Below are 23,797 nucleotides of genomic sequence, written 5' to 3'. Positions count from 1 at the left end.
AGTGCCTGTGCTGACTTAACTACTACACTTTTTGTTGTCATTTTGGAGTTTGTAGCGGCTGTATAAAACCTAGTACCCCTGTAAGATCATGTTGTTGACAGGAATTGATATGAACTTAATTTTTTTTCTTGTGTCCCTGCACATGCCTTTCCATTACTCTCCATGGGAATCGATCGCAACCTCATAGGTTTTGGGGAGGAGGTTCTTCCCAGTATTCCAAAACCTGTTAAATATCAACATCAGGGGCTTGTCAGTGCAAGTTGTTGTCATTCTTCAGAGTTAAGTATTTAAAACATAGTTACTGTTTAACATCCCTCCTATTATTACCAGTGGGCAAAGGAGCAAGAGTCTTTCCTTATCATGATAAGATATAAATACATCATCTGTCTCCTTTCCAAATACAGAACAAATGTTTATTGAGCATTTCTGCCTTTCTGCACCATTGACAATTTTGCCAACTCTTGTTTAGGTAACGGACTTAAACTGTTGCTAGGATTTTACATGTTCTTCCTAATCCTTAAAAAGTCCTTTTTATTGTCTATAATTCTGTTGATGATAGACTCAATGACCTGTGTTTCAAAACTGTTATGTCCTCTTATAAAAATTTCATTCCTGATTTAAGAGCCTCGTTTAGTCTCCAGAATTTTCTATCTTAAGAGTGGCTTTCCAGTTAGCCTCTCTTCTCTTACAAGGAAACACAGCAGAGAGAATTGCTGTTGGCAGTGTTATAGCAAAAGGTGCATTTTCCATGTGATTTCTTTTTTTTTTTTTTAAATCTTTTTGTATGTGTCAGTTCCAAGAATAGGCTACTTTGATGTCATATCTGAAAGTAGAGGAGAAAAGAAACAGTCTGGGAATACCTTCCTGCTGTAGGTAAACATTAGCAACCAGATAAGGACCTGTCCTTTGTCCTTAGCATTGCTTAAAATAGGATCTTTCAAAGTAACTATGCTTTGACAGAAGGCCTTTTTTGGCAGATACAGTTATTGAATAAATGGACTTACACTTTTCAAAAAATTTAAAAATTCTCAAATCCAAACAGAGAAATGTTACAAGGACATAGTAGGAGGAGTTTGCTCCTTGGTTTTCTTAGTTTGTTAATATTTTAAGATAATATTTTTAACCTTTTTATTTATTAGCCTGATTTAAGGGTGGAAGAATAGTAGCATATTTTATTATAGCTTTTTTATCCCCATATTCCAGGTGTTTCAACTTTGAATTGGATTCAGCTATTACTGATTTTACTACTTTATTAGCATTTTCCCTTAAACAGAATTGTTAGTTACTTGCAGTAGTAATGAATTGTTTCTGATATTTTGATAGGTAAGATGCAGCTATTCAGGAAGATCCCAAAGGATACTATGGCACTACTGAAGACGGTGACAGAACCATCTCTTAGTCAAGATTTCAAAGCTATCCTGGACTAACTGGCTGAGGTTTATTTCATAATTTTTCTTTAGGTGACTTTTCTCCGTAGTTTATTTTGGTAGAGTGGACCAAAAGAAACTTTACTCAGAAGATTTCCATGTTTGTTTCTCAGATACCACACAAGGACTTAAAAAGAGCAGACAATTTTGTTAATACCTTCTTGTTTGCGTTTGCCTGTAAATTCACAGGCTATTTGAAGTAATTGACTTCGTTTCCTTCAGTAATTCCCATCTTCTTGATGAAGACATCATTAAACTATGTTCTGTACAAATAGATCTACTTTCTTGTTTCAGCATGTTGTTTCTTCAGCATGTTCTTTGCTTCTGTGTGTTGCAGACTGTTTTATAATAAATTGTCTGGTTAATTGCAATAATGCGTGCTTGTCTCCAATACCTTCATTTTATAGTAATCTTCAACATCCCACCCAGCTGGGTTATGTCCTGAAAGACAGTAACTTGCGCAGGGCAAATGCATGTCATGGCACTACCTAGCAAGATATGCAAGTTAGAGATTTTCTGCTTTGGAGAGTGTAACTAATATATACCAAAATTTCAATGCCAAAGCTGGTATATTTAATGTATGTTTTATATGTTTTGAACACTTAGTGATATAGAACGATGGTGGTGCATTTATACCTACAAAACAAAAGCTCTTGATTAAATAATATACTGAGTAGATGACTCTTCTATCTGCATTTCCTGTTCTTTATTTAGGCTTAGCTTTGGCTCTATAATGTTACTGAGGGTACTGTCTAGCCCTGGTGCTTGCGTGTGGTGCAGGGCTGAATTTTGCCCTGTGGCTGCTCTGATAAACCTGCCCATGTGGTTGTTTTCGTCTTCCAGGCTTGTGTGTTGAATTTGCATTGGTCTAATGTAGGGCTATTTTATTAGGATTTTTCTGTCTCTGTTATAGGCTAAATAGCAGTTGCTGGGAGGTTTTATCAAAGTGGATGGAGGACATCTTGCTGGAGTGAAACACAGTGTAGGCAATGTTACTCAGTAGATGTTTTCAAAGGATGACAGACCACCACACAGAGATCAGTAACACAGCTCCTAGAAGCCAGTTTGCACTATTGCAGTGTGTCCATTAAGAGCACAGCTCAGTTCAAACTGTCAAACATAGTGTCATTCATACAGTTGGGTTTTTTTCTATAAAGTGGCACAGTTACAAATAAAATAAAATAAAAAAAAAAGCCACAGAACAATTGCTCCTACTTGAGTAGAGAACAGATGAAGAACAGCTCAGTTGCTCCCCAGCCAGCAGCTCAAACATTTAAAAACTCCCATCCCCCTCAATGTTCTGCGGTGATACTGGTGTGGGGAAACACCAACACGGACACCGTCACGTAAGAGAGGCCTGACGATGCAGGAAGCTTTATTTTATCGGATCACGTGGCAGGAAGAGGCAGCGAGATGCTCCAACGAGGGCCTTGGCAGGGATGAGACTTGAGCACTTGGAGAACTTCCTACTCTTCAGCTGGAGCTGTTCCTCCCTGTGGCTGTTCACTCCTTACCCAGACTTTCTTCAGCTGTGCATCCCTTCCTACCTGCTTCTCTTCCCTTCTCCTGCTGTAGTAGTTGTGGGGGATACAAATTTTGACTCTCTACCACTTACTGTACAGGCCCTGTGCATTTTGTGTGTCATGTTGAAGAAGGCTGTGCTGGTGGGCAGCAGTAGGGATGAATGCATGCTTACTTCGTCCTGGTGTTCTGCATGAACCTTCAGAGGAGGATGAGGCAGAGGAGCCCCATCATTTCCTGAGAGCCAACAAACATGCCTGCTTTGAAAGAATGGTCTGGAATAGGGGTCGGGCAGCCTGAAAGGATACCTCATGAGCCAGGGTCCTGCAGCACAAATCCATATGGGGAGGATGGGCCCCTGGGAAGAGCAGGGAGCCTTTCTGCAGTGAACAGCTGTCCCAAGGCAAGCTTCCCAAGCTTCAAGCTTCCAGGGTGATCAAAAGAGTGTCCTGGATAACTGGGTAGAAAACTGGAGCAAGAACTGTGCTGAACTGGTCGGTGTTTCAGAAAGCATTGCAGATAGGTGGGCTTGGGAGGACTAGAAGAAAACCTCTCTGCTCCCATCCAAGAACATAGTAGTTATGGATAGATTTGCTTCTAAGCCTTTCAACTTAGACTTTTCCATGTGTGCTGAGACATACCTTGTTTTACTTCGTGTGTTTTAATGTTAAAGACAGCAGTTTTTAATGTCTTTCAGCAAGCTCCCTTATAGAAAAGGCTGGAGCTGTTTCCACCTCGAGGCTCAGAACAACAGGTCCTGTTTCCAGCATCATTGCTTCTTTACGTGGCTTCCACGGGATGCTCAAACATGGAGAATGCTGAGAATGTAAACTTCATTGATGGCTGGATTAACCCATTTCTGCGCTGTATCACAGTGGATACTGTGATAATAAAAATTGCCCATCTGGTCTCAGTTGAAGGTGTAATTTTGTAAAAATGCATAAAGTGTAATGCTTGTAACTGCTGTTTCTGAGGGCTGTTTTTAAACAGATGCAAATACAATGCAGAAATCAAAAGAGAAGACTATTTCATTTAAAAATATCTTCCATTCAAGAAGGCAAGTGAAAATAAGGCTTGAAACTAGTATGTGTTTTAGCAAATGGAGAATTTTGAAACTTAAAGAAGAGCTGGCAGTCTGTACTGGAAACTTGTACTTACTTGCTGCTGTGGCTTATGACAATTGGAAAAAAAATGCTGTGAGCATATGTGTAAGGGATAGATTAACCATAGCAGTGGCATAGATTTAATGCTCTAAAATGAGGTGTTTATACTGTTGGGAAAGTAGAAATATTTCATAAACCTACTTCTGTAAGGAATTGTTCCAAAAGAAATAGTGCAATATATTATGGTGGTAAAAGATTTTCTACTTAATCGGTAGCAAGGTAGTACGTCAAACAGCAACTGCTGACCGGAAACATTTGGGTGGATTGAATAACTGGAAATATTAAAAGTATTAGCTTAGGAGCATTCTGAACCTGTAATGTGGATTTTCAGCAATCATGGGAAAGCTGGGAAAATTGCAAAAGATTTGAGGGTTGGGGGAAGATTAAGATTGTCTCAGTATTTAGGAGCAGGCAAGTAGAGAGTTTGAGAGCCAAGCCACTCAGTGTAACTGCACTGTGCAACCTATGTTGCAAGTGTTGCAACCCACTGTGCAAGTCAGCGCTGGAGGCTTTATATGGGGAAGAAGAGTGATAGGGCTGAAAATTGTTTTTTAGTGTTTCTATGCAGGGCTGGAAGGGAGGAATTGGACAGAAGCCCCTCTAGAGGAAATCGTAGCATCTGCATGCATCCATCAAACACATCCTTCTCCCCACTGCTTTCTTTTGGGAGGGGATTATGGACTGTGAGTCTCAATTTGAGGTAGGTATCAAATTTTGCAATGTAAGGAACTGCCTGTGTTCCAGAAGGAATATACTTTTCTCTCTGCAGCTTTTCTCTATTTATTGTTTTATGATAATTTGGATGCTTCCTTATTTATAGTGCTGTTGCAATGCTCCTTCTGAGGCTTTTTCCTTTAACAGGTACTTGAGCTTCTTGTCTTACGGCTATGGATTCTGCTTAAGGCTGAACATCACCATGCCTGTGTCTGTGTCCTTTACAGATTTACCCCAAATAATCCAGGCTGTTCTTAACAGTCTAGACAATTCTAGAAGAGTCTTGTCTGTCCGAACGGTATGAGTTCACAGCAGAGTATTATAGCAAAGAAGATCTGATGGGATATGCAGAGAAAAGATTGGGAGGAGAGTGAGCAGAAGTAGAAAGTGCTTAGTATGTTAAGACTTCGACACAGATTCAGTTTCACGTTTGCATGCACATGCTTACTCAAGTAACAAAGTCAGTCATGCTTTTCAAGAGAAAAAAGTGCCTGTAAGATGCTATGCTTCATATGAATAGGGAGGGGAAGATTGTAGCACTGATTTTACTGGAATAAGGCTACAGTTCTGGCACAGGAGTTTTAGTAGAGGTCACATCAGAAGTGCACTGAGAACAGACAAGCAACGTGCCTGTGGGAGTTGCTCAACACATTTTCTACTTCGGCTAAACAGTAACTTCAGCTATTGTATTTCCCTGCTGTGAGTTGTAGTTCCACCGAGTCCCGTCCCAGGCTGAACTGCGTGTCCAGCGACCCACGAAGTCTCCCTTCTGGTGAATGGGAAGGGGCAGCTCAAAAGTCAATAAGTCTGTGAGTGCCGTGACCGTGACTTGAGATAGATTTATAGACTTGAAAGCTTTGTATATGTAGTTTAATTCTTTTCTCAGCTTGTGTCTGTATTAGTTGGATGTGCTTTTCTTTAAGAACAGACCTCTGACCAAATACTTAAACCTGTTGCATATACGATTTTAACGAACATCTAGCTATCTGTAGTCAGAGACATGAATATAGAGTGTACGCTTTAGTTAATTAAAAATTCTTATTTATGTATTTACAGCTCTTATATGAATATATGCTCAAAATTGCAAGTATATGGGGGTGTTTTGATTATCCATTCTTTATGGAAGCCTTTTTTACTCATAACCTTTCAAATTTAATTTGCAACAGCCAGAGTGGTAATTGAAATCTTCTGTGTCATTGTCAACAGCCTTTACAGTGCACAGCTGCAGAACATCAAGAAGTTTGCTTGTACCTTTGTGACTTGTGAGGTTTCTGCTCACAGAAGCTATGTTTCCGTGCTGGGGTACCGGCCCCTCTATTGACTTGAAGGGCTGGGGCTGTTGGCAGGCTACCATGCGGAGTTGCTGGACATCATCACGCAGACCATTGGCCAAGTCCATGGCTCTCAAACACAAACATGCAGAGCCCAGGCACTTAACTGTTTTGCGGGTGATACTACTCATCCCTCATAGCAGAAGGGCCAGGAGGCTCTGGCCTGGCAACTGCTATGCACGCAGGCGGTTTACCCGTGCATTTCCTTCCAGCAGGCAGAGGCATGGTGTGCTTTTGATCCTCCGGTGGATCCAGTGTGGCAGACTGGATGCCGCTGTTCCTAGTACCATCACTGCTCCAGGAGAGTCTTAATGTCCAGGCTAGTTGCAGGATAGGAGGTTGCAGCAGCAGCTGTGTGAGGGGAATACTAAATCTAAAAAAGGAAAATCTAAAAAAAAAACCCCAAAACCCAAAAACCTCTCTCTCTTTACCCTGCTCTTTCCTTAAGCAGCAAGATAAAAATCATTCCCTCCTCCCTCCCAGGCTTGCAGTTTCCCCTGTGCCCCTTTCAGGGAGTCAGGTAACTGCCTTTCCTCTGCAGAGTTTGAGTTGGTCTCATTCATCTTCACTGTGTGGCCAAATTCCTGTTACCCGTTAGGAAGCCCTACTAGTGCGCAGCCTATCACCAGGCTAAATACTGAAATTGCCTCCGTTTTCCTTAATCTTCCTCTTCTTTCCTTGACTCTCTTAATTACTCAGCCTAAAGGCTTTGTCATACCTTATCCTCACATACTTTCCCTATATTTTTTCAGAGGCTGCTGGTTGCTGAAGTATCTCGGCAAAAGGAATCCTCATCTCCCATCACTGCAGAGTGGCCAGGATCTGCAGGCAAGTACAGGAAAATGTGTTTTTAAGTAACGATTAACTTCATTGTCATGTCATGTAAGGTTGCAGCTCACCGAGAGGCTTCCATACATCTGCACTTTTATTACAGTATTCAGTTACTGTGTTTAGTATGAGAAATTAAGGGGAAAAACTGGGGACATCTGTTTTCACGCTATTTTCCACTAGCGTAAATTCTGGAATCTGCTAAGGTAAGAGATTTGTGCAAAATTAATTACTCAAGATTTACTTAATGTACATTCTTTTAACTGCTGATGTTTTATTTTTGCTCCTTGCAATGCTTGGGAATATGAAAGAATCATAAAATAACTGCTATTTAAATGCATATAGGGATTTGCAAAAAGTAGAGTGTAGTGGGCAAGAGGAGTCCTTGCTCTTCAAGAGCTTCCATTCTACATCTCTCAGAGGGGGGGTCATGTGAATGAATGAAACTCTGAATGAAACTGTAGGTGCTTGTGTTTCAATTTTTATGTTGCTGATCCTTAGGAACAGACTGTTTATTTAAAAGAGAAGTGAAGGAAGACAGAGGACACGTGCAATAACTAGCAGGCTTTCCAAGTTTGAAGTCTGGCTGGAGAGACACATGAAGCTGGTAATGCATGAAAAGCGTTAAAGCAATGGGGCTGGTACTTGGTCGGTATGTAGGATTCAGGACAGGCTGTAGGAGGGACAAGATTAATATAACTGTTGTGGAATTGGTTGAAAATAAAGGAGACACAGCAGCTCTGTTTATAGAGTGCTAGTGATTGGCTGTAAGCATATGAACTGCATAAACCAGGTTGGTTGGATGATACCATACTACAGCTAATCATGTCTAACAAAGGCTGTCTTATTTTTGCTTACAGACAGATGCAATGGGTATTTATTCTTTTGGATGACAAAAGTTGCTATTAGCCCCCTGACATGAAAACACTTCTGGTGGTACCAAGCTTGGGTGCTTGCTTCTGCGCATTCGTTTGATCAGATGGAAGAGTGCTACCAGAGGTACAAACACACAGGGAAGGACAGCTAGCAGCACACAGATGGCCAGTACCCAAGGTGGATAGACTCTCTCCTCTTTCATAGGGAAGCCTTCCTGTAGAGATAAAAAAGCAAACAAAAGAAATAATTGGTAGGTACCATTACGTTTCACTATGATTTCCATATGCATTTTCCTATGCTGTTCTAGTAAGGATAGCAAAAGTTTTACTCTTGCTCTACAATAGCATTCAGTGGCCATGCCCTCTGTATACCCTTCTCGTGGGTCTAAAGATGGCTGTAAATGTTTTATAGTTTCCAAGATTTATAGCTGGAAGTGTGAGATACTCCTAGGGATGCAGGGGTTGCCCAAAGAGTTATCAAACTTTCACCCTCCCTTGGTTAAGCTCTGATTATTCTTGTAAGTACTCAAAGCTTACCTGGTTTCAGCAATTACCAAGCATGATCTTTGCCAAACAGGAAAGATTTACTTGAGAGATTTGGAGGGAATGATGATGATGCAATTTCTGCAAGTCCATGGCTATGAGTTTTATTTTGGGATGATAGATACATAATGGTGTTTGGAGGATACACTGCTGGTGTATGTACTTTTGGGAACAAAGAGCTTTTCCTTGAGGTACCAGTCCATGTGTATATTTATACTATGAAGGTTGACGCCTTTCTGTGAGGGTGACTGCAATCCTTGTGCAGTTTAAGGCCAGAATCGATCTTCAAACCCCTATGCAGCGTGTATTTGAGAAATATCCAAGAAACTGCAACTGACGTGAGCCAGTGCCATCCAGATCAAATGTTCTCAGCATCGACACCTCTTGGGTGCTGAATTAGCCAACACTGTTCCTGTCAAAGTTACATATTCATATATTCATCAGGGCCCTACTGCTATTAGTAATTCTCACTGAGAAATGTTTTCATCCCCAGCATCTGTTACGCAGCTCTAAAGCTCTGCTCATGCATTTGTTCCACCTCTGAACCCCCTGTAGGTTTGGAGTCTCTGTGAGACATTTTACTTCAACAGTTCTCTGCATTACGCACATCCAAAAGAAATATGGAGCATGGCATATGTGGGTCTTCTCAAGAAGAGGGCAAGTTCACAGGAAGGCATTTCAGTATGTGTAACCTCGTAACCTGTGTGCATACTGGAGCCTTCTCATTCTGAGCATTGCATCACTTCAGGCTGCATTATGTCAGTAAGCAGCAGGTAGCAATGATTTTAAAGGATCTGGTAAGGGAGAAAAGTATACAACTCTTACATTTACTAAAAGTTTAGAAAATATTTGGGAACATACATATTTAGGGTTCCAGGCTGCATAGCTCGGTGGCTTCTGTATCTGAAGAGTCACAAAGGCCACGAAGACAATTAGCAGGAGCAGAGGGCTAATAAACCTCCATGTGATCTGCCAGTAGAAATTGGGTTTTCGTCCAGTCATCCATTTGACATCTTTACTGAACCTTTTAAGAGGAGGCATGTTTATGGTGATGTGGTAACAGTTTCACTTTTTCGTATTTTTCTATAAGTTTTAAACACATGGTACAGCTCCCTAAATCTTTTCTATTCCATACCCTTCTTTAATAACTTACTATAGACTTAAGTAAATAATAGAGTCAATAAAGTAGGTCTTTATTGATCCGTACCAGGGATGAATGATCAGTCTACATTGTCAGTTTACATTACCTGAGCACCTAGTCTAAGGTTTCTAAGTACAAATAAGTGATGCAAATATTACAGCAGTTCTGTAGAACTATTCAAACATTTTAAAAAAGACAAAATTGCCAAGGGAACAAACATAGCTTGTTAGTAAGAAGTCTGAATTAACCAGCACCAAATGAATCAAATCAGGTCAGGGACAAAATTATTGCAACCTGAGCCAGCGTCCTCTGCAGTCAGTAATGGCAGTTGTTTGGACATGGAGCTATCTTTTACGTATACCTCGTACCGTTTTGTACATTGAATGGGCAGTATATAGATGGTTCTGGGTTTGATAGTTACATGATAACCTGTATCTATAAAGTTGGAAAGAGTTCTGTAATCTGGAATAGGAATTGTGATTTTTGACTGTGTTCGAACACCAGCTTTGTCTTCAATTCTGTTAATCTAATTGAAGATATTAGAAATTCTCTTGAGAACTAGGAAAAAGTGATTTGACTATGCTTGTATCCCATAGTAACAAAGAGGAAAAAGTATATGTCTACTCACACAACAGAGAACATACAGGTGCTGTGGAATCCAGAGTCTGTTGTAGCGTGTGAAACCAGATTTTATTGCTACTTCTGCATCATGGAAGATTGAGGCTAGCTGTATGTGCAGCAAGAGGGATGTGTGAAATTGTTTAGGATGATATAGGCTGGGAGTTATCACCATTTAACGTGGGAAATGCTCCAAGGATCTTAACAGTGGATCTAAAAAATTTAATGCAGGGACTTCAGCTGTAACTGAGGAAGACTTTTTTCTTCAATTTCTTATTTTTAAAATCATAGCCTATGGTAAGACTTAAGTTGGGATGATACTGAAACACCTTGATATGCCACAGCACTGGCCAAACGTGAGTTCATTACCTATACAGTGTACAAACTGATCCACAAAAAATCAGGACCTTCATGGTGCCAGTGTCAGAGTAAGAATTGGAAAGGTGAAGTCCCAACATGTAACTGAGTAAATTATAGAGGGGAAAAGATTAGTCTTTGTTGAGAATTGGGGAAATTTCTGGACTGGAAGGGCCCTGAGTAGAGAAGGCAGGTTTATTCTAAATCAAAATGAGATATGGTTTCTGGCATTTACAGTTACAAGGGATGTAGGAAAGCTTTTAAACTGAAGAGTGAATTTAATTAGTGTCCATGACTGCAGAGATTCTCAGCACACAGGTTGAGTCTTTTAACATGGGGGAGTTTCTACATGTTGCTTACTATGAAGTTTGAGGGGAAAAAATAATGATAAACAAAAAATACAAGAGTATATAAAACAAAAGGGCAGTAACAGGAGGATATTTGAAAGATGGTGTAAGTCCTCTTGGCCAAAGAACTACAGTGGTTGTTGGCTTTCTAGCTTTAAACTTAGGATCCCCCTTCCGTAAGTGCTATGCAGAGATTATCCTTCCTGTTTTACAAATATAGGAGACTTGAAGCAAAGAATGATAACTACATTCACAGAACTGGTACGTGCTACAGAAATAAGTTAATATTGTATATCTGTATGTAACATACATGGATTGAGAGGAAAATGCATTTGTCTCTTATGAGGAAAAAAGTTCCATCTGTTTCCAACGTACCTTTTAATTTTATAGACATACGCAACCCCAATCACTTCAAAGAAAGCGATGACTAGAAGAGGCAACGAGCCTGCATAGCTGTCAAAAATGTCAATCCAATAACTCCCCGAACCCAGCGTAAAACACAGAGCAATGAGGAAGCAAGAAAGACATATTATACCTGAAGGAAAAAAGGTATCTTTGTTACTGGAGTACTGAACTGAACTTGGTAAGTGTATTTTTGTTCTAAATTATTTTTGCTCTTGTTCTAGTGATTTTTTTTATTCTCTCTCCCTCTACAGAGCTACAACAAGCTGTTTTTTCCTTAGGGGAGCTAATATCACTTCCCAAACTCAGTTTTCTCCGGTGTGTTGGCCAAGAGGCACTACTCTGTTGGAGGAGGAATGCACTCGTGTGACTCAGAGCATCCTTCAGTTGTTAGTATTTCCAGCAGATAGCCTGGGCTGTGCTATGCTATTGCCCTATGGTAATTTTTGACTAATGTAGTGAGTTTCCAGTGCCCTCATTTCCATGCAGTTATAGGCTCAAAGCACAGGCAGCTGGCACCTGAGAAGTATAAGGGCTCCCTGCATTTCTGTCCCCCATTTCCTCAAAGGGCCCAGAGCTACAATGTGTATGTCCCTTATGTCCTGGCGTGTATGGTTTAGGTTTCACCACACTTCTGTACAGTTTCCCTCTAGCCAAGATACGGATTTGGGATAATTGAGAGAAAAAGTGGGAAGGAGGGAAAATGTTGCTGGATGGAGACATGGGCTGCAAATCAATTTGTATGACCTTGTGCTGTGTTACTAATTGCTTCTGACTCTTGAGATGGCCTTTGGTTCAGTGCTGCGTAAAATTGGCTCCAGACTTTTTTTAAAAAAAAAAATTCACAATTGGAAAATCTATTTTAAAATGATATGGTTACCTCATCAAGTTGTAAATAAATTTGTTTCTACATAAAAAGTTGTAAAATGAGAAGGATATAATTTAGATGCTATAGGAAGACTCTAAAAAAGGCATGACAGCAATATTCCCCGTAAGAATTTAAAAGGGCACATTGCAGAAGTGTTAATGCATTACTTAAAACTGCCAGAAATGTTTCTAGACCGATTTCGCAGTAGGATCTCTCAGACTCTCACTGAGTCTGGTTCTTGAGGAGCAGGTTGGGTTCAGTAACTGTCTCTGGTTGAAAAGATTCCGGTTTTGGTGCAAGAACAGGATCACACACACTCATTCCTCAGTTCCCAAGTGGTAATTTTCTACTCTGGCGTGTTCACAGTAAATGTGAAATAACCTGTAGCAGCATAAACCTGAATGAAATAGGGGTGAATGACCTATCTTACAGTTGTGACAATGTGGTAAGTTCGTGCGCAGGGGGTTATGGCAGACCGGCTGATGTCACTGGTTGCCTTAAAGTGACTTGTTTTGGTGCGAAAGGCTTAAGTGAAGACAAGGCTCTTCCTGATGTCTACAACAGTTCAGAGTGAACTTGACTCCAGGAATAGCAATTTAACAAGCTAAGAAGAAAACTGGCAAGGGCAATATAATACTGTCATCGGACAGCTTCTGCCATAACTGCTACCTCATCTATGTGCTTATCTTCTGCAAACACAATCCACTGCCCTTACTAACACTATGATATAGCTAAGGTAATATTACAAATCCTTAATCCCTCTATGATATTTCTTAAGCAGTTGGTAGTTTGTGCATCTATAAAGAAGCCACCTTCTTTCAACAAAGCAACGCAAATACCTTACCAGATAATAGCTCTTTGGGTATTGATTTAGATATAATTTGAAGCTCTAGAAGAGGAGTGAAGACTCCCTCGATGTTCCCAAACATAGAAGAAAGGCCCAAGCTGAACAACATTATGAAAAACAGGATGGCCCAGGCCTGGGAGCCTGGCATTAGAATGATGGCTTGAGTGAAAATGATGAAAGCCAAGCCAGTTCCCGATACACTCTGCAGAATTCACAAACAGATAAAAATACGCATTATAATGGCGTAAATGTAGTTTCTCATGCATATAGAATTCTAACACACTTCTGTCCTTCCCTGGAGTCAAGGGTGCTGGTCAGCCTGTGGGGCTCTGTGGCAGCCAGCAGTTGAGAAAGTGGGGAGTGGGGAGTGTTTGTGGGGATTTTAATTTTAAATGGTCTAGCAGAGATATGTAGACAATCATAGAGCAGAATTTTAGCTTGCACAGAGAGATGGGTCCAGAGTAAAGCAGATCTGAGAGTCGTAATTGAAATAGCAATTGTTTTGCCAATACCATCTTAAATATGTTCTTTTAAAAAATCTATGATGTAATAGCTGCTGGAAAGAAAAAGATGTAAATAAGGATATGGCTGCCATCTAGCAGGAAGAGAGTTGGTGAATTGTTGATCACAAAAATACCCATAATTACCAGGGCAGAAAAGGCTAATAGGGAAAACCCCAATTTCAGCCAAATTTATTAATTCCGTCTCCCAAGGACAAGGATCTTTAAATCTAAGCATTGAAAAATGCTAATGTTGCTCTAATTCAGAAGTAAAATATGTCAAACCGTAAATCAGAAATGGGTGCCATCAGAGGAAGCTAGACAAAACAGAAAACAAAACTCGTGTCAGGGCTGGAATGTTGTCCTTGGAATTCTCCATCATGTGAGTAAAGTAGCCTTTCATCACCGTTGTGTGTTAAGGCTATCATGCATTAGCACACTCTGTCTCTAGCAAATATGTCCGCCCTTTTGTCCTAAGATTTGATTTTTTTTTTTCTCAAGCTCCTTTTTTTGTTATTCTCTCCTCCAATCGTGGTCCTATTCTTTTCTCATTAGGTGGTAAGGACTTGTAACAAGGGAGTACAAATGGGTGAGTAGTAAATGAGACTTACAGGACTGGGTGGGATCACTGGACCAAGTGGAATGAGGTTGGAGAAGTAAACAGAGAAGAAACATCTGTGTTTAGTGATAGGGGAAATGTTTTAGGATGATTGGAAAAGAAGGAAAGGGAGAGGATCATGATGTATTTTGGCAGGGGGGAGGGGGAGAGAAAATTAAAATATTGGTGAGATCCTGTGCAGAGAGGGGGAAAAATAAAAGGGAGAGGACAAGAGGGAATAGAAAGATGGGGAAAGGAAGATAAAAGAGAAGACAAGATAAGATACCTTCCTGGAGGTCATATATGTGATTGAAGGCAAACAGTTAAACATTTTAATAGATTTTTTTTTTTTTTTTAATATATATATACTTTCCTAAATAGGATTTAGGAAACTCCCATTCAGCATCCTTTTTCTATCATCTTTTGGCTAGATGTGTTTCCTCTGTTGTGCTTATTCCTGTAAACCAAAGTAGGACTGAACCTAGTGTCCATGGTAGACTCCAGGTAGGAGCACCTTTGAAGATTAGTTTTGTCATAATAATGTGTAATTTTGCATGCCGTACCAGACACCTTTGAGTTCAGACTGTCCTACAGCAGTGTTGTTATTTCAGATTTTGAAAAATTGTTTTGTTTCATGATTATATATAATATATTCATTACAAGTAGAGTAAAGTATCAGAAAAAGGAAGATACCAGTCCTTCTACATATTTTGTTTAAGGGTTACTTTGTTGAAAGCAATTATGGTACCTGATCAAGAAATTCTTGAAGGTCACAGCTTTTCAGTTTGAGTCCAGCAATTTTTTCTGGATACGATGAATTTAGGAAACTAATCCAGGCTGTATAGTTCTGTCGCATGATGCTTTCTTCCGGAAGATCAAATTCATTGATGATACTGATAATGTTCCTGCCAGAGAAGCCAACATATCATTAGTTTAAACGTTTGCAGATGACGTGGCTGGAAATGCTATGCCATGTATTCAGATATTAATAGAAAGTGGTGTTTACTTTCTGTGCTGTTATTTAGAATTTAAAGGAAAATATTAAATGAGGACTCATATATAAAATAGGAGAAAATATTCAGACTGTTTAATGTCTTCTCTTTCAGATACAAACTCTGAGTGCTTTATGCGGATGTAGTCTCTAAAACATTTCTATTTTTATTTTATCGGCTCTCCAGACCATTTCCACCACTTGTGTTTAATAACTTAGTGAATCTGGTGGAAGAGGAAAAGGTGTCTTTTTTTAACTACTAATGCTAGTCTGAGATTGAGATGTGATCCCTGATGCACTACTTGCGATGGATTGTTGTATAACTTGTCTTGCTTCTTACAAATGCTACCCCTGATCATTCTTGCGTGAGTGCCATAATACTTTCTATTTTTATGTTAGACTTCTCCATACAGATGCTTTTCCTTTTTAATGAAAACAAATTCTCTAAATGCATGTTTTTCAAGTAACGCATTATCTATGTAGGTGTTGAAACTACAGTATAACACTGGAAATGCAAGTTTCTCACCTGTCCAAGCAGTCCCAGTAGCCTGTGGTTGCTTTAAACCCCAAAACAGAAAAGACCGGGATGGAAGCGTAGAGGGATGTCACGCTGTTCACAAGTGCTACTGTCACAGCATCCTTTTCACAGTCATTTCTAGAAATAGTATTTGAACAAGTGAAGCGACTAAAAAGAAGGCAGTATTTTCTCTGTGATTCTCTCGGGTATTTCTGCAAACAATTAATTTTTTTAGACACCCCACCCCACCCCCCCCCGTTAGAAAATCTATTTGGCCTTTTAGAAAGACAGCAGCTGTTAAGATCCTTTAGAAAAATTAAGATTCTGTATAAATATCCTAAGGAAAGAGTTTTGAAAATTTTAGAAAATTGCACAAAATGCAGCAAGAATTTAGCCAATTTTTAAAGGCTGTAGTTCTACTTACTTTGGTGGATTGTAGCTTGAGAATGCAATAAGCCCTCCAAAAGCCAAAGAGAGAGAGAAGAAAATCTGGGTAGCTGCATCAAGCCATACACGGGGATTTTTCAAAGTGCTCAGCTGAAATAATTGGAATAAATGTATGTATTAGGCTTAAATTAAAATTTCTTTTTCTCACCCAGTTCTCATAGCTCATATCTTATTTCACTTCGGAAATTGTGAGTTGTGTTGCCATCTAAATACACTGAAAATGGAAATTAGTACAAAAGATGTCAGTAAAGCAGGTGTTTCTGAAGACATAATTTGGTCTATTTAAGTGTATGTAGTAATTATAGAATCTGTTTCATTGTACATCTCTTCTGTCTGATGATAAAAATGTGTTTCTAAATGATAGGCATTAGGCGCACAATAGGCATAGTACATGACATTTTTCCTCAATTTATTTCTTTTTGTTAATCCACATACTGGATAATTTACAGTTTAAGAATATTATCTGCCTAAAACTGTATAAAAAATACTAAACCTTTATTGTTTTAAGACACAAAGTGATTCCATAGCTTTCCAAATTCGGTTTACCAAAAAAATAGCCCCCCAAAAACCCCAAAAAACAAACAAACAAAAAAACACCAAAAAACCCCCCCAAACACTAAAAGCCCAAGCAGACAAGAAAAGGATATTCATTAAAAAGAGCATCTTTGATTCGAAGAACTGTGAAAACAGCAATAATAGATAGAAGGGCAACATAGGATAAATAAGGGAAAAGGAGAAACTGGCAGAGTGAAATTTGAATTTTGATGTAAGGGTGACATGAAGAGGAAGCTAAATTAAAAAGTCAGTGATTGTTGGATTACAGAGAATAATATGCAATTTTAAATAGCTGCACTGAGAAGGAATTGTACCGTTAAAATCAGTCTAAAGGAAAAAGATAAAACATAAGTAATATGCAAAAAGTAAATGTGCTCATTAAATACTATTTTCTTGCAGAAACACTCCACTCAGAAGTGGCGTGTTATATTCATACCCTACCAGGTGACTTACTTTCTGACACGTTATCAAGTAGGGGGACTAGAAACCAGTATTAGTTAAGAATGAGTGTTTTAAAAACCAGCTGGCCCAAAAGTAATACTGGGGCTGTAGGGTATTTCACTTTGTCTTACATCAGGCTGGGTCAAATCTGCATCCTAGTCACGCAGGGCAAATTGTGCGTTTTCTGTGTTATCTATGTGCCTGTGCTATTGATCCTAGTACGTGGCATTGAACATTTGTAGGAATGATCCTACTAGGAGCATTTGTAGGAATGAGAGGTAAGTATGCCAAAAGACCCTTAATAGCGTTTTGGCTTTCTCTGAAGCTGGGCTGAGCTTGAAGAGCGAGAATAAGGGGTTCACCTCAGTGTGGATGGATGCAGTGAATCCCATTACTGCAGATGCTTTCTCCACAAGTATGCCAGCGCTTTGAGCACAGCAGAACTGGCATAACGCTTCGTACAACACAGCATAGCAAGCAGATATGTGTAACCATTACTGGCTGAAATGCTTCAGCTTAGGCAAACCTTTCTAGAGGTTTATTTTGAAAGGTCATAAGCAAACCCTCCAATGCCAGGGTGCTCACTGGTAGGACCTTGTGCAGGTGCAGAACTAGATTGCTGTTGCAGTGCAGAAACTCAGCGTTCGCATTGCTGCGTGGCCTTCACAGTTTGATTAAGTGCTGTCAAGTCAGCGTCAGTGCTGATAGATGCGACTGGGACAAGTCTGGCTTTCTAACCGGGGACTATGGCAAATGAGTCTGGAGATAGTTTAGTTTGGTGCTAGATGCAATGCATTTATTGACTTTAAAAGATACTAATCAACCCCCAAACTTGAAGAAATAGTGGACAGGCAAGCATGCCGTGGCAATGCTTAATGATTCATAATTATGAATCTAAATGTTATTTTATATTTTCAGTAATATGACATACAGATTTCATGAGTGTGTCTTCAGAAGAAAAAAATGTGCTGAAGCTAGAAACGTGCAGATGAAGATATACAACCAGAATTTTAATGAATGAACACGGGTGTAATGGGGAAAGGAAGCATAATTGCTCCCCCTTGTGCAGTGAGATGTTTGGATACTTGAACACATGAAACACAGACAGCAACTTTGTTAAAACAAAATTAAAAAATACTGGGATCCCTGTGATGTGTAATTTTGGTGTAAAAACAGCTATTGCTTTTCTCATAAGCAAGTGGCCAACAAGTAATACTGCACTTAAAGACAGCAGTTCATTAAGATAATGCTTTTGTCCTCCTTAGTACCAGAAACCATATGGACAGACCAGGTACCCTGAAAGGAGTTTTAAGTGTCCATTCACAGCAATATATCAAGTGTAAAACTAAACTGCAAAATAGAGGGAAAAATTACAAATTGCCTGTGTGATAGAGGATCTGGTGCCTGTCCTGCCTTTTTCTTGGCTATCCTCACTGCTTGTTAAATAGCTGCAGAGCTCTGGGTGCAGGCATCAGTTGCCCAACCAAGTTCCTGGAATTGTTCATTGCCAGAGAACCCCCAAATGTTTACAGTCTCTAAAGCTCTTTCAGATGTGAAAGAGACTGGAGAAGGAAGCATTTGTGCTCCTGAGCCGACACAGATGTCCACAGAAGCTGAACTGTGTAGAGACCATTGCTGATGCTTGATGAGATCCCTTTTCTGCTGCCTCTGATTTTTTTTTTTTTCCCAAGAACCTTTCAAAAGTCTCTGTCCAGCTCCTGTGTTGTTTCATCTTTGTACAACTTCTGCCTTCCCCTCAAGTGCCTGTGAGTGTAACTTCAGTATCTGCTTTGTTTTCTTGGCTGCTTCACTTTCCAGGTAGCCAAAGATTTAGGGAGGGTGAGTAAATAGTCAGACTTCTCCATGTCTGAAAGTCAATGAAAAGAAATAATCATTATTTGTTCTAGAATGTAAGGTGTGAAGGTGTGTCAGATGGCAAAAAGCCGACTATGTATTTCTGCATGAAAATAAAACCACAGCCTGCCACATTTAAAATCCATACGCATGCAGTTATTATTTGTGATATTTATTAATGAGAACTAAAATACAAACTTGGAAAGTGAATAAACTTAAACAATGGTGGTTTGGAAAAAAAAAATTAAATTCACTTGGGTGATTATGATGTTGAAACTGGGTAAGATGTGACTTTTAGCACTAGGTATTACTTTCTTTCACAGATTTTCAAAAACAACAGTGAGGTGTAACAGTTACCAGAAAGTGGATGTAGCAGCTATTACAGAGAAACTACAATTTCTGCTGCACTGCAAAATTGGGAAAAAGTTGGAAAAGATTGCCTCCAATGAGTGGAGAGTGTCAAGAAGGTTGATTTTTTTTTTTTTTTTTTTAAAGCAAGCTGAAACAGGCAGTAGGTGAGCTAATTCTTGCTTTATTTTGCTAAAACTTTACAAGCTTCCTGCAAAAACACAGGGGAAAAAAGAAGAAAACAGCACACACTTAAATACGCTTTACAGTTTTGTAAGCTAATGTGATCTGAGTGGGCCAGGTAAATCTTTGCCAAAAAAACCCCCACAAACCAACAACCCCCCTGTACGCTCACTTTGGGACATCCCCTGCGGGGCAGCGTAACAAGAAAAACGCATGTATTTACTGATGGCAGTGGTGGGAATAGTTCCTCATTAAACAGGCTAACAGAAAAGGCAGTACTGGTACTGGAGTTGTGGGCTAAGGGCAAGAAGAGAGAAAGGAAATGTTGCAGTTGTATGCTTACTGTCTTTTTGAAGTCCTTGAAGTGCCCAAATCCTCCATAGCAGTTGGTATGTTAGTTTAACAAAGCCATCTCTCTGTCTTAAACTATAACTTTCTATGCAATAGCAACACCTATAGCCGATATTACTTACCAGGCTGTTGCATCAGCTTTTCCATGTTTGTAGATAAGAACATAGTTTCATCACCAAAACCATCTTCAGATGACTCTTCAAGGATGTCCCCAGGGATCTGCTTCCTCAAACCGACTAATCATTAACTGCAGGTTGATTGCAGCTGGATTTTCACTGACTTCTGGCACCAGTCTACAAAACCATCCGGCTCTTCTTTTATGATGATCTGCTCCCCCTCAGCACTGCAATACCTCTAGGCTTTGTGAATACACACAGATCTAGTTTTTGCATTAAGTTCACTGTGCAATGATTGTAAGTCCCGAAGATGCCTGAGCTCTTCCAGAGAAACCTGACAGCCAGGCTGAGCCCAAACGACAACAGGCCAAGCCCTGTTCTGGTTGCGTTGTCTAATCTGCTTTCTTCATCAAGACATTGCACCAAGCATTTATCGTCCTGTCTGGGCCCTACAAAAATGCAAGTGCATGTCCTGATGTCCTGTAAAGAACGAGGTTGTCCTTTTTGAGCTCTGACAGCATTCAGATGGGTGCCTGTGCCACTGGGTTTGCAGGGGGAAGGATAATTGAGGTGTCTCATCTGAGCTTTCTCTTGCTGTTGTCCCTTTCCAGGCTGGCATGTAATGTATTTCTGGGCTTCTTGGCTTATGTTTTCCTTGATGCCTGTGTTCCTGTTGTAGGAAGGGAAAGGGAAATACCCCGTGCTGCTGCTGCGGCTGCGGAGACAGAGGATGCTCCGAGACCATCTGTCAGTGGGTGCTGCTCTTCCTCCTCTACACTCACCGCTTTATGGAGCTTTTTAGCACGAAGGCAGAGCTGTGAGGAACCTACGGTTGATAGCAACCACTTGGTGGGACAATTTGCATTTGGGAAGGCCACTAAGGTCCTTCTGAAATGGCTAGCATATGGAGGGATCTGGGACTCCTGTCCCTTTGAGAAGATGAGAAAAAATGGGAGAGGGGCATTCTCCAGCAGTTCTGTCTTTTAGGGACAGCTGCAGCGGGGGGGAAACTTCAGCTATGGAGAAACAGGGGTAGGAGAAAATTATTTTCAACCTTAAAAAAAAAAAAAATCATTTTGCTGTGTAATTCCTCAGTCATTTTTCCTTCTGAATTCTTAAAAGATTAAAGTTGGGTAAATTCTGTAGCGTTGGCAGGGAAATCCCTTCTTTGTCATGTAAAAGAGAGGTGATTCTGTTCGTGAAGTGCATCAGTTTCACTTACACATTCAAGACCGAGGCACATACTTATACTCAATTTTCCAATATTTTCTGATATGCTTATTACTGAACTGTTAAATACTTTGCTGCTTCTTTTCTTGCTAAAGTATATTAAAATACTAAATCACTTCATCTCAGAAAAAAGAGCTTAACTGAGCTCTTGGATAGGGAGCTAGATCAGGAATTGCTGGAAAACGAATATACAGTATGAGATCTGAGGGGGAGAAAAAGGAAAAATAGTATTTCTGACTATAGCAGCAATACTTACGTTAGGGGTGAAGAGGTAAGCCAGACCATCAGTGGCTCCCGGTAGACTGAGTCCGTGAATAAGGAATATAGTTAGGACCAGGTAAGGAAATATTGCTGTTACATAAATTGCCTAAAGTAAGAAGACAGACAGTTACTGACAATAATATCGATAAATCCTATTTAAGTTATTGCAACATACAATCCTAATAATATTAGATAAGACAGCTACAGATGAACGTGGCCATCTTCACAAGAAGCAGAATGCGCTTTTGCAGAACATACTTGTAACAAAATTGTTCTTAAAACTGTGTGTGGGGAGACTGGTAGGGCAGAAGCATTTGCAATGGAAAAGAAGTGTCCCTTTAAGCCACCTGTACCGCTGTTATCACTTTTTTGGACAAGCAGCACACTGAAATGGTGCTAGTGTGGTAAATGGGGAAGGCTTTCCTTGGTGGGGAAACTCAGTATCTGGAGAGCAAGATCCAAAGTGTGGGAAAATGCACTTCTCTATCCTTTCCGTACCTTTCCTGTGGTTTCAATTCCTCGGATGGTGCAGAGATAGACAATTGCCCAGCAAGTTGCTAAGCACAAAATGAGCCACCACTGTAACGCGCCACTCTCAGTGACATCCGGTGTTATGTTCAAGGTTTTCCTGTACCAAAAATAATTTACTGCAGTACTTTCGTAACATTCTTCGTTGAGCCCTGGAAAAAAAATGTGGCAAGCGTAAGAATAAATTTTAAAATTGGGAATATTTTTCCCACTCACTGTATGGTTAGGAAGCAATACTTTACGCTAATGGAGAGGGGCAGGGCTGTCTCTTGTAGGCAGCCAAGGCAAATACAGAGATGGGCTGAACTGGCCTTTCTGCACTGTCTGTCATGTCCAGCAAGACAAACTCTGTCATGGCAGGCTGAGACTGCAAGACTTACATGAGACCTTCACCAGAACATCACCAGTATTTCTACAGGTGATAACTTTCTAACTAGAAGAGCTGTCATACAGAGTGCAAGGTAAAATCTAAACTGTAATTGCGGTGGAATTTGAAATTATGAAATCTTTTAGCTATTGTCCTGGTTTTGGCTGAGATAGAGTTAATTTTCTTTAGAGTAGCTAGTATAGGGCTACGTTTTGGATTCGTGCTGAAAACAGTGTTGATAACACAGGGATGTTTTAGTTGTTGCTAAGGAGTGCTTATACTAACTCAAGGACTTTTCAGCTTCCCATGCTCTGCCAGGTGCACAAGAAGCTGGGAGGGGACACGGCTGGGACAGCTGACCCCAACTGACCAAAGGGCTATTCCATACCATACGATGTCATGCTCAGCAGATAAAGCTGGGGAAGAAGAAGGAAGGGGGGAACGTTTGGAGTGATGGCGTTTGTCTTCCCAGGTAACCGTTACGCGTGATGGAGCCCTGCTTTCCTGGAGATGGCTGAACACCTGCCTGCCCATGGGAAGTAGTGAATGAATTCCTTGCTTTGCTTTGCTTGTGTGCGCGGCTTTTGCTTTCCCTATTAAACTGTCTTTATCTCAACCCACGAGTTTTCTCACTTTTACCCTTCCAATTCTCTCCCCCATCCCACCAGGGGGGAGTGAGCGAGCGGCTGCGTGGGGCTTAGTTGCCGGCTGGGGTTAAACCATGGCAGCTATACGTCTAGAAGTTGGTGGAGCCGTAACAAGATTCCAGCACCTGAGGATACATCTAAGCCCTGGATCCCCTGGCTATGTCATGGCCCTGTAGCGGGGCAAGACCCAGGCATCAGCCTCTTTGGTTCACGTTTCCAGGACTTCTGTGAGCAGGAACCTTGGGCACCTGCGCCCGGGGGAGCGGGCACTCTCCAGGCAGTCTCTGCGCCTGCAGAAGAGGGAACAGGGGACGCGACGTATGCCATGACCCGTGCTCACCCCTCTGCCCACGGGCAACCTAAATGCCTGAAGAGGAGGTTGACAGAGGATCTTCAGGAAACCCACTGACCTCTTCTCTTTAGCTGGAAACCCGAGTTCTCTGGGCGCTGCTGCTCCTGCCTTTGCTCCTAGCCAGGATCAGGTGTGTCCCGAAGACCACGAGGCAGCCCTGTGCGTTTCCCTGTGCATTTGTTACACAGCACCGAGCCCACAGAGGCGGCACTGATAGCAATCCCTGTAAGCAGGAGGTCCGGCGCACACCAAGGCTGGGAGAGCTCTTTCCCCTTTCCCTTTCCCTGCCTGCTGAGACCTGAATGCATCTGTTCCTCTGCTAGGAGAGCACGCTAGCTTTCTTGCAGTGTCTCCTGCTGAAGCTGCTGTTTTGCAGGCAATCCCACTCAAGTTTAGCATAGCTTTTTTTTTCCCCTCCTTCCCCAATTTCAAGTCCCGTTAGCTTCGGCCGTCGGCTCCTGCTCGGATTACCTAACGCACTGAGCAGAGCAGCTCACGCAGGGCAGTTTGCCGCTCTCCTGCCATGAAT

The 23,797-nt window shown here is 40.8% G+C and overlaps 2 protein-coding genes across 2 annotated transcripts in view; one reads left to right on the top strand and one right to left on the bottom strand.

Annotated features, from left to right (window-relative positions):
• TERT (telomerase reverse transcriptase) overlaps window positions 1–1,427 on the top strand; it is a 34,845-nt gene extending 33,418 nt beyond the window's left edge. The window contains exon 16 of the mRNA XM_075495666.1: window positions 1,324–1,427. Within this exon, the coding sequence (XP_075351781.1) occupies window positions 1,324–1,427 (104 nt within the window). The remainder of the gene's footprint in view (window positions 1–1,323) is intronic.
• A 6,434-nt stretch (window positions 1,428–7,861) lies between these two features.
• The window catches only part of LOC142406728 (sodium-dependent neutral amino acid transporter B(0)AT3-like), a 29,599-nt gene continuing 13,663 nt past the window's right edge, over window positions 7,862–23,797 (bottom strand). The window contains exons 4-12 of the mRNA XM_075495665.1: window positions 21,873–22,054; window positions 21,370–21,480; window positions 16,013–16,125; window positions 15,598–15,726; window positions 14,829–14,985; window positions 12,980–13,184; window positions 11,241–11,400; window positions 9,264–9,426; window positions 7,862–8,074 (exon numbers count right to left, since the gene is read on the bottom strand). Of these exons, the coding sequence (XP_075351780.1) occupies window positions 7,862–8,074; window positions 9,264–9,426; window positions 11,241–11,400; window positions 12,980–13,184; window positions 14,829–14,985; window positions 15,598–15,726; window positions 16,013–16,125; window positions 21,370–21,480; window positions 21,873–22,054 (1,433 nt within the window). The remainder of the gene's footprint in view (window positions 8,075–9,263; window positions 9,427–11,240; window positions 11,401–12,979; window positions 13,185–14,828; window positions 14,986–15,597; window positions 15,727–16,012; window positions 16,126–21,369; window positions 21,481–21,872; window positions 22,055–23,797) is intronic.

This window comes from Mycteria americana, chromosome 2 (genome assembly GCF_035582795.1).
Source record: "Mycteria americana isolate JAX WOST 10 ecotype Jacksonville Zoo and Gardens chromosome 2, USCA_MyAme_1.0, whole genome shotgun sequence".
Classification (NCBI taxonomy): domain Eukaryota; kingdom Metazoa; phylum Chordata; class Aves; order Ciconiiformes; family Ciconiidae; genus Mycteria; species Mycteria americana.
The sequence above is the reverse complement of the archived record's forward strand: the minus strand, read 5'-3'. Positions and strand labels throughout refer to the sequence as shown.